Source organism: Indicator indicator, chromosome 1 (genome assembly GCF_027791375.1).
Source record: "Indicator indicator isolate 239-I01 chromosome 1, UM_Iind_1.1, whole genome shotgun sequence".
NCBI lineage: Eukaryota > Metazoa > Chordata > Aves > Piciformes > Indicatoridae > Indicator > Indicator indicator.
Genome location: NC_072010.1, coordinates 64078730 through 64094590, shown reverse-complemented (window position 1 = coordinate 64094590; position 15861 = coordinate 64078730). Strand labels below are relative to the sequence as shown.

Genomic DNA, 15861 nt, shown 5'->3' with positions numbered 1-15861 from the left:
GGCTAATAAGTAACTAAGTGAATCATCCACAAGGACTAAAAGGATAAGGATGTATTAAATCTTGAATCCATCTTTTTAGTGTGCAGAAATCTAATACAACATATTCAAAATCATGGAGAAAAGAAGGCTCCAGGGAGACCTTACTGTGGCGTTTCCCTGCTTAAAGTGAGCCTGTGCAAAAGGTGGGAACAGTCTTTTTAGCAGGGCCTGTTGCAATAGGAGAAGGGTTATGGTTTTCAAGAGGGTAGATTTAGACTAGATGTAAAGAAGAAATTTACAGTGGGGGTGATGAAACACTGGGACAGGTTGTCTGAAGAGGTGGTAGAAGCCCTGTCCCTGGAACCATTGAAGGTCAGGAAGGTCAGGGCTCTGAGCAACCTGATCTACTTAAAGATGTCCCTGCTAACTTCTGGGGGATTAGACTAGATGACCTTTATCTAGGTCCTTTCCAACCCAAACCGTTGTATGTTCTATGATACTATTTTTCAAACACTTGATTGAGAAACTGGAAGCCCTGTATAAGGGGAAAGGGAGGAAAATTGCAGGAAAAGAAGTTGAATTAAAGAGATTAAAATCAGACGAGTTCACTAAAAACACATTTCCACTTGCTTTCATTTGCTCCTTTGTGGTTTTTCTTTTTTTCCTTGAGACATCTCATTTACAAATCACCTCTTCTTGGCAGTTAATACTGATAAACGACATGGTAAAGATTTTGCTCTGTGGAAGGCTGCCAAACCTCAAGAGCTATCTTGGACTTCTCCCTGGGGAAAAGGCAGGCCTGGATGGCACATTGAGTGTTCCACAATATCAAGGTCAGATTTCCTGGATTTTAAATCTAGTGCTGTTTTTTCGGTCACAGAACAATGGTAGCATCAGTATTGAAAGTGCTTTTTCTGATCAGTAGAAAGCACCAGTTTTAATGAGAATACTTTTGTGCAATTTGGGATGTCACATGTGGCCCAAACAAAGGCAGCTCCACTTAAATGACATAGCTGTCTTGCTATGTTTTGGCATCTTCTCTTGAGAGGGACTTGGGTATTTAAAATATGATGTGCACAATCACACAGTTTTAATTAACTAGTCTCTAACTTCAACTGAATAACCAAAGTTTTAGTCAAAGTTGTGGTATGTCTTTCATTTTCCTTCTGCAGCCTCCATGAGACATAGTCCAGCACGTAGTGCTGTGTCAGTAGGACAGGGTATGGGATTCCATCCTGACTCCAGTGAGTGTATGAGATCTTACTGGCCTTACCTTACCTTACCAATAGCTGTGGATGCTCATGCTACTCATCTAAGTGTTACTAAGCATTCTTTCAAAAGTCAGCCACAGTGTTAAATATTCTGATCTCTGTGTGTCTGATTTGTGTGGCACCATGTGAATTGTGTGTAGCAGCATTTTGCTTGTACTTGGTTTGAGTTATCTGCTCTCAATTTTTGAGTTTTATTTTATCCACAGGATGATAGTACTTTGTTCTGCACTGTATTAACTTATGACCTATTAATTTTTATTTAAAAAAAAGATACTTCAAAACTTCTCTGCTGGAATACTGATAATGGTGCTTAGTTTTGCATTAGTCTGAGATGGTTTTTTTGGAAGCTAATAACAAATTACTTAGATCTGATCCAGTTTTACTTTTCAACCCAATCTAAAAGTGGATGGAACAGGAGCTTTAGGTTTCTCTTTCATATACTTTGCTGGTGAAGCCAAGGTTGTTAGTCATTACTGCCTGATTGTAAAAAGGTTTATAAGAGTGACTTTGCCATCTGTAAGTAGTTTCAGCATTGTGAAACAGTTCTTAAAGCAGCTGAAATACACAAAACCCTGCTGTATTTGAGGTGCAACCTGTGGCAGAAGTGCACAGGTAAGAAATGCCAATTACAGAATGACCTGTCTGCTAACAGAGCACTGCTCATAGTCTGTGTTTCCTTCTTTAAATATTTAGTTTACTGTAGCTGGATGAGGCTTCTACCATGTAAATAAGTCTTGACCCATGCAGAGCATAATCATCATAATCTTGGACTGTGGAAAGTGGAGAGGTTATTTTGGTTAAGTTACCTAAAATATTTGACTGTCCCATTCAGCTGTCCAAGGCCCATTTTAAGCAACACCTACTTACCTGTCTGTTTTGCCAAAGATTTCAAAGCACCTTAAGCAAGCTAGGTGAACTAACTTTGAGAAGCCTTTGAAGCGTGCCTGGTGAAGTTGAATGAGAAGGGTGTTGGTCTCTAACACAGCCCTGGAGGAGAGCACCACATGTTGTGATTTAGATCTGATCTCCTCTCTGGAGTTTCCCTTGTGGTGAGATGGGCTTCTGCTCCTGCCCATTTGCAGATCCAGCTCTTCCATCTCCCTGGCTCATAATGTTTAGTAGTAGGAAAAATGCAAGTGACTAATGCTCCTCCATAGATGGCACAACAAAATGCACAAGATGGGTTTAGGAGCAGGTGGTCATGAGCTTGGGAAATGGAAGCAGCTGGTCTTTCTTCTGTTTTCTTTTTATTTTCTTTTTTCCAGTGCCCCAACAGGCTTCTGCAGAGCCTTTCTGAGCCAAGGTATAAACAGGGTGTTTTGTCCCAAAAAGGGACAAAAGTATTAATATTTAGCCAACTACTGGGTTCATTTGTTAACTTGACACATGGGAAGGCTGTATGCGTCTGCACATGTACACATGCACCCATGTGTGGGGCCTGAGTGTCCCCGGTTGCTGGGCAGGTAGCATTGATTTACCTCCCTGAGAGTAGGTAAGTGTTGTCTTGGTTTAACAGATGGGCAAAATAAAGTTATTCCCTTGCCCAGCGTGACCTAGCAGGGACTCGGTGGAGCAGTGGACAAAGCCTTGACTTCTGATGGTTAACCAGAAAGTGTCTAGATCTGTCCTGTTGCCTTATGACTGCCTTACTTACAATCACCAATATGTGCAGAGGCCTGTGCCATGCAAGCCTGCAAGTGACCTGTGCTGATGCAGTGTGGTTGGGATGAAAGGAATGACCTTGGGAGATCAGAGGCACTGAGGCTTCCTTTTAGGAACTTTTAGGACTAAGCATTTTCTATCATGACTGTACACTATTGCCTGAATTCTTACAGGAAAAGTACAAGATAACAGTGATGCAGAATTTACAGAAGTGTTCATCACTTCAAAATTGATAGGTTTGCAGATGAAGGCAGCTGTTTGATACTGAAACTGTAGCAGAACAAGGAGAGGAGGTGTCCTGGTTGCCGTTCTTTAAGTTACAAAAGTAATTGTTCCTACTGAAGGGAATTAATTGTGGGGAGATATGGGTCTTGGCCATAAAAGATCTGTTGCAGTTTTGGTATAGAAGATCTGTGTAACGTCGTCTTTTAGAGCTGCAGTCATTAAATTTTATACTTAAGCTTACACCGTTTCATCTTATTTTCTGCATTTCTTTTTACAAAAAGCTTTGTGGTATTCCACTTACCGATCAAGAAAATATTGTTACAGTGCAGTGTTTGGAAGGCAGCTGGACATCCACACCGGCGGAATAGATCTTGCATTCCCTCATCATGAAAATGAAATTGCACAGTGTGAGGTGTATCATCAATGTGAGCAATGGGGGAATTACTTTTTGCATTCTGGTAAGTAAAATACTAATCACCTGGGAGGCCTGTACAGGTATAATAGTTTTTTTAGGTCTGGTTTTTGCATGCTATGAAAACAGATGCTCTTCTGGTGACTGGGTTCCTGTCTTCACTGAGTGAAGAAACATAAATGAGAGTGAATCTTGAAACTGTAGAATGAATGCCTTTATTAATAAAGCAGTCACAGTGAAATACTCCTGAATTTCGTCTGGGAAGATCTCCAAATAGTAACAGTATATGCATTGCCCATGTGCAGGGTTTACTCCTTCACATTAAAAATGCGGAAAAAAGTTTTTCTTGTAGAATCTCATTCAGTTTCATTTGAGGTTCCTCAAAATTTGAGGATACTCTGTGATAGGCTTTCTTTTTAAGTTGTGTTGCAACTGTAGCAGTCCAGCAGCAAGAAGGTGAAAATGGTTGGTATTTTCACAGATTGCATCAGGTTGGAAGGGACCATCAAAGGTCATCTTGGTCAGCAGGGACACCTCCAACTATATCAGGCTGCCCAGGGCCACATCAAGTCTGATTCTGAATGTCTCCAGGGACTGGGCCTCAACCACATCCCTGGGCGACCTGTTCCAGTATTTTATCACTCCTTGTAAAGAACTTCCTCCTTATGTCCAACCTAAATCTACCCTGCTCCAGTTTCAAACCATTGCCCCTCTTCCTATCACTACGAGCCTTTCTAAACAGTTCCTCCCCAGCTTTCCTGTAGGGCTCCAGCAGATTATTAAAATGTAGTCATAAGGCCTCCCTGGAGCATTTTCCTCTCCAGGCTGAACAGCCCCAATCCTTTCAGCCTGTCTGTGTAGGAGAGGTGCTCCAGCCCTCTGATCATTTTTGTAGCCCTCTTCTGGACCTGCTCCAGCAGGTCCATGTTTTCCATGTGTTTGTGTGTTTGTCTTAAACCCAGAAATTCCTTCTGTCTTAGAGCCCAAACCTGCAGTATGTGAAGGCAGGGAGTAGAGGTGGCATGTGGGTGGGTAGCTGATTGTGATGTTTTAAAAGCACTGAGAACAGAATAAACCACTCTAGTTCTCTAACATCTGTTGACATCAGTTACTTGTGGGCTTAATAAGTTTTCGGTATTATCCTGATAAAAATAGCCCCTGATTGTAAATATGGTGAAAGGCTTCTAATCATGGTAAGAAAAGGCATCTGTACCACTGGAAAATAAGAATGGAGCTGATGAACCAACAAATTTCACAAAGTTATGAACCTGCAGAGAAACAAGCAGAGGTCAGATGGCTTTGAGTGATTTGAAGGGTGGGGGAAGCCTTGCAGGCAGACACTTTGCTGCAATAACCAACCACATTGTGTGTGAGTTCACATGCTTGTTAATATTTAAATTCTAGAAAGGTGGTGGGGTTTTTTGTGTGTGTGTGTTTTGTTCGGTTGGGTTTTGTTGGTCTTTTGTTTGTTTTGGGGATTTTTTGCTTGTTTTTTTTATCCACCAGTAGCATTACAGCTAATAATAGTAATGAGGAAACAAGATTGATGCTGAAGACCATGTGTGTCAGATGCTTTGGTCTTCTCTGGTCAAGTGTAGGCAGTGAGATTGCTGGTGGGTAGAGACAAGGATATTACAGAATCAACTATTTTGGAAGAGACCTCCAAGATCATCAAGTCCAACCAATCACCCAACCCTATCTAATCAACTAGACCATGGCACTAAGTGCCTCATCCAGTTTCTTCTTAAATACCTGCAGGCCAGGATGCCGTTGGCCTTCTTGGCCACCTGGGCACACTGTGACTTCTGTGGATTACATCAAGACCAAGTCATTCCTCCTTTGGCTCTATAGAAAAGTGGAGACATTAAGGTCCTGTCACTGTGATCCCTTCACTCTAGTGCTCTGACCAACTTCAGTGTCTCTGCTTTCCTAGAGTGTGAATGACTTGGTATTGGTGTAGACCACAGATAGGACAGACCTTGTCTTTTCCTCCAGAATTGACCTTGCTGGCTATGCCTGACTAAACTGTACCCCCGTGTCTATTACTTGCTTGGTCTCCAGCTTATGAGACTGCCTGACATTTGGGAGAGCTGCTCCTTGCTGCCCTTGCTCAACAGTGCTTCGGTGAAGTTTTGCTGTACAGTTCTTTGCCCTACAGCCCAATGGTACTAGCACTGTTCCACTGATGGAAAAACCTTGACATTTGTTCTTCCTATTGCAGCCATGGTGGTTCTGGATGGTCAGCTGAAGTCAGTCAGGTTCAAGTCTGGAGTCTCTCTTTTTGTTGAGCAGTACTTCATGCACGATGTCTTCTTGGTGAACTCTTTTTGAGATGCTTTTCTGAGTAAGAGATGCAGTTAAGCCTGTGCTATGCTCTGAGAATTACTTGGGCTTTCGGGGGGTTTTTGTGTGGGGTTTTTTTGTGGTATGGTTTTTTTTTTCAATTTTATTTTAATGTGCATTTGTACTGTGCAGAGTGAATGTTGAATTCTAGTTTCATTTCCCAGTGTAGAGCCTGTAATAAATCAATAACAATTGTCCAGAGGCTGATGCATCCTCCAGGGTGTGCTTAGCTCCTGAAGTGCTGGGGAATTCTCTGCTCTTCCACTGAGAAGCACTGGTTACTGCCAGGTGGAGCCTTCTGCTGAGAAACTGTGAATCTGACTTTTCAAGTTTGGAATTGAAACTATAGGGGAAATATTTATTTGAAACTAACTAATTAAGAGGAGTCAATTTTTCTTGGGGGGAGAACTTAATTCCAAGGGAAATTTGTACACCAGGGTTCTGTAGGAGCTGACAGATTACATTCATTAAGTCAAAAATTGTTGCTGGAGGATGATAGTGTGAATTATTTAGAGGAAATTAATCGGCTTCAGAAACAATTTATTCTGGTAACAGACTTCAGAATTTTAGCAGGCTCAGAATTGGAGGAGCAATCCCCATTAGAGGAAGAAAATCCCTGCACTGGAAATAAATCTTCTTATAAGAACTTTATTTTTAGACTGCTTGTACTCTGGGAAGAGCGCCAAGCCAACATTATGAAAATCCTTGTATTTTGTGATTCTTTAATGAAATCATTCCAAGTGCTGAAACTCTTGAGGAGGAATATTATTTCAAATTCAAATGTTACCTGTACCTTATTAGGAAAGCACAAACTGTTTTAGGCTTGACTACCTAAAGTTAAATAAGTAAATATTTTGGCACCTTTGTAAAAGAAAAAAAAAAGACCACAGTCATACCCAGGCTCTTCCCCTTTTCCTAGGAGAAATTTTTCTGTGGGTTTTACTTGAGACACAAGCTGTAGGTTCCCAGTGTCTCTGATAGCCTGAATGTTTTTATTGAGGGACCTAGCCTTATTGCTCTCTACAAGTACCTGAAAGGAAGTTGTAGCAAGGTGGAAGTTGATTTTTTTTTTTTTTTCTCCTAAGTAACAAGCGATAGGAGAAGAGTAAATTACCTCAAGTTACACCAGAGGAGATTTAGATTAGATATTAGAGGAAAAGAATTCTTCAGTGAAAGGGTTCTCAAGCATTGGAACAGGCTGCCCAGGGAAGTGGTGGAGTCACCAATCCTGGAGGTATTTAAAGGATGTGTAGACATGATGCTTAGAGACATGGTTTAGTGGTGGACTTGGCAGTGCGAAGTTAATGGTTGGACTCGATCTTAAAGTTCTTTTGCAGCCTAAATGATTGTATGAGTTTAATGACAGGGTGGTGAAAATAGCCTCACCTGCTAGACATCAGGACAAACATCATATTTTGGGTTCATCATAGATTTTTGCTACAACTGGTTCTTTATCCCTAGATCTTGTGATTCCTTCCTACTCTCCATAGAGTGTAGTGTGCAAACTTAAATTTCTAGATGGTTGCAGTAGGACCAGAGGTAGCCTCCATATGATGAATTCCTGGTGCTTTGAACCATTGTCAGAAATAGCTTTTCACATCCTTTTATCAGGCCTGAGTGTGTTGCTTTTGTATCCAGATGAGTATAATGGGGACTTTTTTTTTTCTGCTTGTGGAAGTGAGGGCATTCCAGGGTGCAAAAGCAGCGCTGTGCAGAGAGTAGCAGAAAACTGAGACAGCTGCTTGGGCTGCCGAGCAAGAAATGCCACCTCTGCCACCACCTGTATAAGCAGAAGTGTGATCATATGTTGTCCTTGTGGAGTGCTCTGAGGCATTGGTAGTGCTAGACTGCCAAATCTAAAAGAATGCAGAGCAGTAATGTGGTATTCAAGAGCAGGAAAAGTTTATACTTAAAAATCTGCGTCTACAAATGATTAAGTTCTGGATTCTGCAGGTCATGAAGTGTCTGAAGATGGTGTGTTAGTTGTGGGTGCTTGATAGCTTATAGGATGACTCCTTTATTAGGAGAAACTAATAGCTTCTGATGACAAGCCAAGCTTTTAATAACATTTCTGAAATGATGCTGAGTAGTCTTTTGTTGGCTGCATGTTTGGTGTCTCTGTGGTGCTGTGAATAATTGATGTTTTTCCATCAGTGATGATGCTGTGGCCAAAGCCCAGGAGCGTACAGCCTGAGGTTGCCTATCTCGTGTCTTGCTTTGACAGAACTTTCTGTCCTGAAGCCAGACTCCATGTACTTTTCTAAATGAAATGGAGGCGGTCACTGCCTTTTTCCTGTGCTACAACACTGCAGACTGCAGATCTTGAAAGCTCTAGTAATGCTCAGAGATTATATTTTAAAATAAGCCAACTCAATTAGGCATCTTAGCTACATCCCTCCCTCTCCCTTCTTTTTCTTAGTCCCAAAGCCTGGAGAAATAGGGAATGTGCAGAAAATTAATATTACATGTAAGATATTGTGAACCAGCACAATAAACTTTTTGGATTAAAAAATAAAAGTGTGTAATAGCCACCAGAAGGTAGTGAGTACAGAACATTGTTAGAGTTTCAAGAATATTTTAATATGAAATCACAGGAAGATCTTTGAAGGTCTTAAAATACTTATGAAAAGCCAAGAGTAAGAGATAAGGTATTTCTCTGTGAAGACTGAAAAGTGTTTGCTTGCTGGCTTGTTTTTATCAGTTTATTATAAATTCTGAGCCGGGAGGGGTTTGGGGGGTTTTTGTTGTTGTTTTTGTTTGTTTTCATTTTGTCTGTTGTTTTGTGTTTGGTTTTGTTTTTTCTTTTTCCCTTAGTGTCTCTCTGGTAGGATTTTGTTGTTTTTATTTTTCTATGGGTGTTTGTTTGTCTTTGTTTTTTAACACACTTTCTTTGTGTTTTAAAATTCATCCATCAAAAGCCAAGGATGAAGAGATGTGCAGGGCTGTAGGCAAAGCTGCTGAAAAATATGTTGCATTGAAATGGTTGGCACATATCCATCACAGCATATGCTGCCTCCAGTGTTTCCAGTGCCTCAGTGCAGTCTTTCTCATTCACTCCCCATTCAGGAGCAAGCTCATTTATCCTGATTAATTTTTTTTCGTTGTTGTTGTTCCAGGGCATTTGCATGTTAAAGGAAGTAAAGAGAAGATGTCCAAGTCATTAAAAAACTACATAACAATTAAGGTAATCTGTTTCTGTGAATTGAAACAATGTATGTTTGTAACGTGTCAGCCCTTGTTCGAGAAAGCATCAGAGTGCCGTCCTATGCTGCAGCAGCAGACCTGAAGCAGAGTGTTTCTCTGCTGCTGGTGTACCTATTATTCTGGATCTGGGTGTAGGAAACCTGCTTGCAGTCAAAGTTTGCTTGTAACATGGATTTTGCTGAGCTGAGAGCATTTGTAGGGACCATGTTTGTGCCCAGTACAAGACTTCTGCTTTATAGATTTATGGTTAGACTCGATCTCAGGGCTCTTTTCTAACCTAAATGATTCTGTTCTGTAGTGATGGATTCTTATTCCTCTCTCTTCTCTTAATAGCATGTGTGGTTTTGGGACTTAGAAGAGAGTGGATATTTTTTGTTGTCCTGCTTTAGATGAAATGGGACATAGCATCAGTGGTTTTGTCAGGAAGCTGTTGGGTGCCCTGCAACCGCACTGTGTCAGCAGTCTGTCATATTCTTTATTTTTACATGGTAACCTTGCTGATGCACAGAGAGCTTTGTCTTTTGGTACCCCTAAACCATATGAATAATGTCCTGGTTTACTGTGTCTGAAGGTTTTGGTGTAGCCCAGAGCAGGGTCTCTATGCAAGGCACGTGCGAGGTGCTAGGGCGGCTCCCGTGATGGCTGACAGCTATTGCTAAGAAGTGGGTAATTTCCTTCCTTTAGACAGAGCTTGAGAAGCCATTTCAGCACATATGTTCCACTTTGCCCTCGCAGAAGACTTAATTAAAATCTCTGTAAAAAGCAGTTCAATATGAGCTGCTTTATTCTTAATTCTCCTGATGCTGTCTGGGTACAGTTAATCCCTGTCTTCTCCAGGAGAATTACCTGTAGCTCACAATTTGGACAGAAAGTTCTTGAGCCTCACTCACATGTCGGTGGAGAGGATGAAGAAATGACCATGAATGCAATGTGTGCAGTTAAAAGTATCGTATATAAATGTTCCCCCCTCTGTCTGTGATGAGACTAATGCTGAGAAAACAAAAACTTCAAGCCCTTCTCTCTTCACTTTGCAGGTCTCCCCTTGAAATTTCTTTAGTCCTTAGACACAGCTAGTAGCTAATCCTTCCCTATAAGCAATTTTGAGTCGAGTAAAACAAATTTCTTTCCATACAGTCTTCCTGTGTCTTGAAAATTAAGCCCTGCATGGAAGCTCTGAAAGAGGGGCAGTGCATCCAGGACCTTCTCTTGGTCCTGCCAGTGGCCACTTGCATTCCAGGCCATCACCTGGACATGGCTGCCCTGCACCCTCTATGCTCTGTTTCCTGTTTCCCTTCCCTTTGTTCCATTCTCCAAATGTTTTTTGTTTTTTTTTGTTTTTTTTTTGTTTTTTTTTTAATAAATAGCTAGTAATTCTAACCCATAAACTAGTACACTGCAGTTATGCATGGCTGAGCAACCTGCTTTGAAAGAGCTGTGATAGTTCATCTGTCCTCTGTTTTTAATGAAATGCAGAATTGTTTTTTTCCCAGTTTGGATGGACTTTCTGAGATGTAAATTTATTTCTGTCCTTTATTCACATTTTGCTCTACCTCTGTATGTTAGTGTAAAGCTTTTGAACACATTGGGTGCACTGAGTTTATTTTAAAAATAAACCAACACAATGCAAAACCACCAGCAAAACCCCCACTCACCAAAACAAACAGTATCACTGCCTGCTTCTTGATTTAGCTTGCCCTGATTGCCTTCGTTATTTCTGTTTTCACCTGAGACAACACATTGCTGACGCTTTGCTACCTTCAGTTTTCGACTGATTTAGTCTGATAGCAGAAGCTGAATTTAAAAATGTGCAGCTTTAAGCAAATGACACTTTGCAGATTTTCTCACTTAGGCTGATTTCTTACAATTTTTTTTCAGTGGCGCTTTGATGTTACAAACTTACCATCACCAATTTGCAAATTTAAAAAAAAAAAAAAAGGCAGGAATGCAGCATTCCCAGTCAGTCTGCCAGAGTGTGGATGCTGCTGAGAGCGGAGCTGGGAGTGATTGAATGTTTTATCAGCGTACCTTCCTAGCATTTAAGTAGCTCTTTATAATATGAGTATAAACTAATCGTGCTAGTAATAATGATAATTTGCTATTTACTGTAGTAAATTATTTGTAAAGCTAGATAACGATTAGGGTGAAATTAATGAGGTTTCATAATGAATGCAGATAAATTTTAACAATATTAAAAAATTATTTTTATTCACTTCCTGTTTTCCATCACACACAGAATTGTCCTGGTTGGAAAAGACTGCCAAGGTCATTGAGGCCAACCATTGACCATGTCCTTAAGCACCACATCCACACGTTTCTCAAACACCTCCAGGGATGGGGACTCTACCACCCACCCTAGGCAGCCCACTCCAATGCCTGACCACTCCCTCAGGAAAGAAATCCTTTCCCAACATCCAACCTGAACCTCCCCTGTACAACCCCAGGCCATTTCCTCTCATCCCATCGCCCAGTACTAGAGAGAAGAGACCAACCCCCACCTCGCCCTTTTCAGGTTGGGTCCTCTCTCACATGCAACAAGTGATAAGATAAGAGGAAGCAGGCTGAAGCCATGCCAAGGGAGGTTCAGGCTGGACACCAGGAAAAATCTCTTCACAGAAAGGGCTGCCAAGCCCTCGAACAGGCTGCCCAGGGAGCTGGTGGAACCAGCATCCCTGGAGGTATCCAAAAGATGTGTGGATGTGGTGCTGAGAGACATGGTCTAGTGGCTGTGACTTAGCTGTAGGGGTGAAATTGTGAGCTCTAAGTGAGCAGTTGTACTTGATTATCTGAAAGGTCTCCTCCGGCTTCAGCAGTTCATGGATTCATAGAATGGTTTGGGTTGGAAGTGGCCTTTGAAGATCATCGAGTTCCAACGCTCCCACTGTGGGCAGGGATACCTTCCACTAGACTAGATTGATCAAGGCCTCATCCAGCCTGGCCTTAAACATCTCCAGGGAGGGGCATCCACAACCTCCCTGGGCAACCTGTTCCGGTGTCTCACCACCCCTACTGTAAAGAATTTCTTTCTAGTAACAGTTCTAAGAGCTAATGACTGTCCTTCCCTACAAGTAGTCTAGCCCTGCAGAGAAAGTTCACCTATTTTCTTTTTCAATAAATCTTTTTTTCATGAAGTTTGCAAAACTGAGCAGCTGTTCTCTCCTGCAAGATTGTATCCCAATCTTAGCTTAGTATTTTCAGTTTGTTTTTTTGCAAGGGTCTTCGTACAGTGTATGTTTGATCATAATTAGAAAGTACTTTCACTGTCCTATGTTTAACATTATGTATGCACATCTGTCTTGTATGGAATTAAGTTTGATTTAGTTTAGACTTCAGTGCTGTATTTTAAAGTTCTATGCCCATTTTAAGCTACAAAGATGGGTTATTTGTTATATTAGTTTGTCTGAAATGTGCTGTGAAACTAGTGTAAGGGAGTGGAACAACTCCTGAAGAAATTGTTTGAAGTAATGCTAAAGCTCTCTATTTATGTGGGTGGATTTCAGGATTTCCTGAAGAAATCTTCATCGGATCAATTCAGGATGTTTTGTTTGCGCAGCAGATACAGCTCAGGTAAGGAAAATAAACCCTTGTTTACAGATTCACAGATTGCATCAGGTTGGAAGGGACCCTCAAAGGTCATGTTGTCCAAACCCTCTGCAGTGAGCAGGGACACCTCCAACTAGATCAGGCTACCCAGGGCCACATCAAGTCTGATCTTGCATGTCTCCAGGGACCAGGCCTCAACCACATCCCCAGGCAACCTGTTACAGTATTTTACCACTCTCCTGGTTAAGAACTTCTTTGTTGTGTCCAGCCTAAATGTACCCTGCTCCTGTTTGGAATCACTGCCCCTTGTCCTATCACTACAAGCCCTTCTTAACAGTCTCTCCCCAGTCTTCTTGTACATCCGCTTCAGACAGTGAAACGTTGTTGTAAGTTCTCCCCAGAGCCTTCTCTTCTCCAGGATGAACAGCCCTGATTCTTTAAGCCTGTCTTTGTAGGAGAGGTGCTCCAGCCCTCTGATCATCCTTGTGGCCTTCCTCTAGCCCCACTCTAGCAGGTCTGTGTCCCTCTTGTGTTGGGGTTCCCATAGCTGGATGCAGTACTCCAGGTGAGGTCCCACCAGAGCAGAGTGGCAGAATCACCTCTCTTGATATGCTGGCCATGCTTCTTTTGACGCAGCCCAGGATTCCATTTGCTTTCCGGGCTGCACGCACACGCTCTTGGCTCATGTCCAGCTTCTCATCCACCAGTTACCCCCCAGGTCCTTTTCTGCAGGACTGCTCTCAATTTCATCATCCCCCAGCCTGTGTTGATATCTAGGATTGCCCTGTCCTAGGTGCAGGACCTTGCACTTTGCCTTGTTGAACCTCATGAGATTCTCCTCAGTGTACTTCTCCAGCCTACCCAGGTCCCTGTGGATGGCATTCCATCCTTCAGTCTTATCACCCACACCACTCAGCTTGGTATCATTTGCAAACTTGCTGAGGGTGCACTCAATCTCACTGTCTGCATCACTGATGAAGATGTTGAACAGCACTGGTGCCAGTACATACCCTTGTGGGACACCACTTGTCACCGTCTCCGTCTGGACATCGAGCCTTTTCTTGATGTACCTGTAGAAGCCCTTTTTGTTATTCTCTGCGTCCCTTGCCAGGTTCAGCTCTAGCTGTGCCTTGGCCTTCATGACCTCATCTCCACACAACAGGGCAGTGTCTCTATACTCCTCCCATGTTACCTGTCCCTGCTTCCACTGCCTGTTCTGTTCTGTCTTGCTCTTTATTTTGACCAGCAGGTCTCTATTGAGCCATGCTGGTATCTTCCCTTCCTTGCCTGATTTCTTACACAGAACTCTTGCACTCTAACAACAATGTCATTAAAGATTTGCCATCTTGCCCTGCTTCCCTGGCCCTGAAAATCCTTTCCCATGGGATTCTGATATGAATGGCTTTCCCCACATGCTTCCCTAGCCAGCAATGCAGAGGTGTGATGGTGGAGTGGGCTCTTCCTGTGCTGCCTTTCAGCTGTCCTCCAGTGGGTGCAAGGGTTGGTGGTGCACTGCGGGGCTGCTCTCTTGCTCTCACGTAGGACAGCATCTTTACCAAGTGTAGTATGTAACCCATTCATCTAAATGTCTTCCTGAGCTGCTGTTAATTGCGACTCTCAGTTAATTGCACTTTCGATTAATGAGTTACCACCATCTCTAATTTGCGTCTCTCGCATTTGTTTGTATTTCAGTCACGATCAGTTGTTTTAAGAGACATACCTAGGTAGAGCTTTGCCTTATATTCCTGTAGGGTATGACAAGGGCTTGCTAATAACTTTTTATCTCCCTGCTGTGTTATCATTTTTTGTCCCATGGAGTTTTACCGAGTGTTCAGGCAGTTCTGTGCTACAGTGCAGCTTGCTTACCCCAGCATTTGATAACCTAATGATCATCTTAGTCTGGCAAACACTGCTGGTGGGAAGAGGCGTAGGAGATTTTGTCAGCTTCCCTGTCCATGCTGTGTTTCCAGAAGGCAGGCACTTCTTTGGACTACATTGTGCTCAATGGTTCTTGGGCTGCAGCTGGGGACGCTTGGGAATCTTGAACAAATGTGTATTTAAAACAAAAGAAGAAAAAAGGCTAGCACATACACCACTATCCTATGTATATCAGCTTCAATAAGGCTGAGTGCCACATCCTGCACATTGTCCACAGCAACCCCAAGCAACGCTGCAGGCTTGGGGAAGTGTGGCTGGAGAGCTGTCTGGCAGAAGGGGATCTGGGTGTTCTGATTAGCAGACATCTGAGTATGAGGTAGCAGTGTGCCCAGGTGGCCAAGAAAGCCAACAGCATCCTGGCTTGTATTTGAAAAGGTGTGTCCAGCAGGAGTAGAGAGGTGATTTTTCCCTTGTACTCAGCTCTGGTGAGGCCACACCTTGAGTATTGTGTCCGGTTTTGGGCACCTCAATACAAGAGAGATGTGGAGGTGCTGGAGTGAGTGCAGAGGAGGGCAATGAAGCTGGGGAAGGGCCTGGAGAATAAATCTTATGAAGAGCAACTGAAGGAGCTGGGACTGTTTAGTTTGAAAAAGTGGAGGCTGAGTGGGACCTCATTGCTCTCCTACTCCTACCTGAAAGGACCCTGTGGAGAGGTTGGTGCTGGTCTCTTCTATTGCTAATTACCTGTGAGAACAAGAGGGAGCAGCCTCAAACTGCAACAGGGTAGGTTTAGACTGGACATTAGGAAAAATTTTTTCATGGAAAGAGTGGTCAGGCATTAGAATGTGCTGCCCAGGGAGGTGGTTGAGTCACCAACCCTGGATGTGTTTAAAGGTCGTTTGGATGTGGTGCTTGGGGATATGGTTTAGGGGTGAACTTTGTAGAGTAGGGTCAATAGTTGGACTTGATCCTGGGGGTCTTTTCCAACCTGAATGATTCTGTGATATTTGTCCTGTAAACAAAAGTTGACTGGCTGGCAATTTCTAAGTGTGCCTTGAGGCAAGAAACAACACTGCCTGCAGGTCAGTTGGCTGCATTGTAAACCTCTGCAAGAAGGACATGACTTTTTTTTTTTTTTGAGTTCTAGGTTTAACACCTTCCTCTGATAAAAACAGATGGCTACCTGTGCCTATATAGGTATCTTTGATGAAAGGATATGGTGGTGTTACGTCAGAGTACGGTGCCTGTAGGCAAGCTGGTAGATAGTCTGCTGTCCTTGCCACCTCCACCTTATGAGGTAGAGCATGGTTATTTGTTGTCCAGTTGAAGAGTCAGAGCCAAGTATTT

General features: G+C 42.7%; 1 protein-coding gene across 1 annotated transcript in view; it reads left to right on the top strand.

The window, feature by feature from the left end:
• The window catches only part of CARS2 (cysteinyl-tRNA synthetase 2, mitochondrial), a 46023-nt gene that overhangs the window by 14523 nt on the left and 15639 nt on the right, over positions 1-15861 (top strand). The window contains exons 7-10 of the mRNA XM_054383841.1: positions 683-812; positions 3462-3595; positions 9009-9076; positions 12594-12660. Coding sequence (XP_054239816.1) covers positions 683-812; positions 3462-3595; positions 9009-9076; positions 12594-12660 — 399 coding nt within the window. The remainder of the gene's footprint in view (positions 1-682; positions 813-3461; positions 3596-9008; positions 9077-12593; positions 12661-15861) is intronic.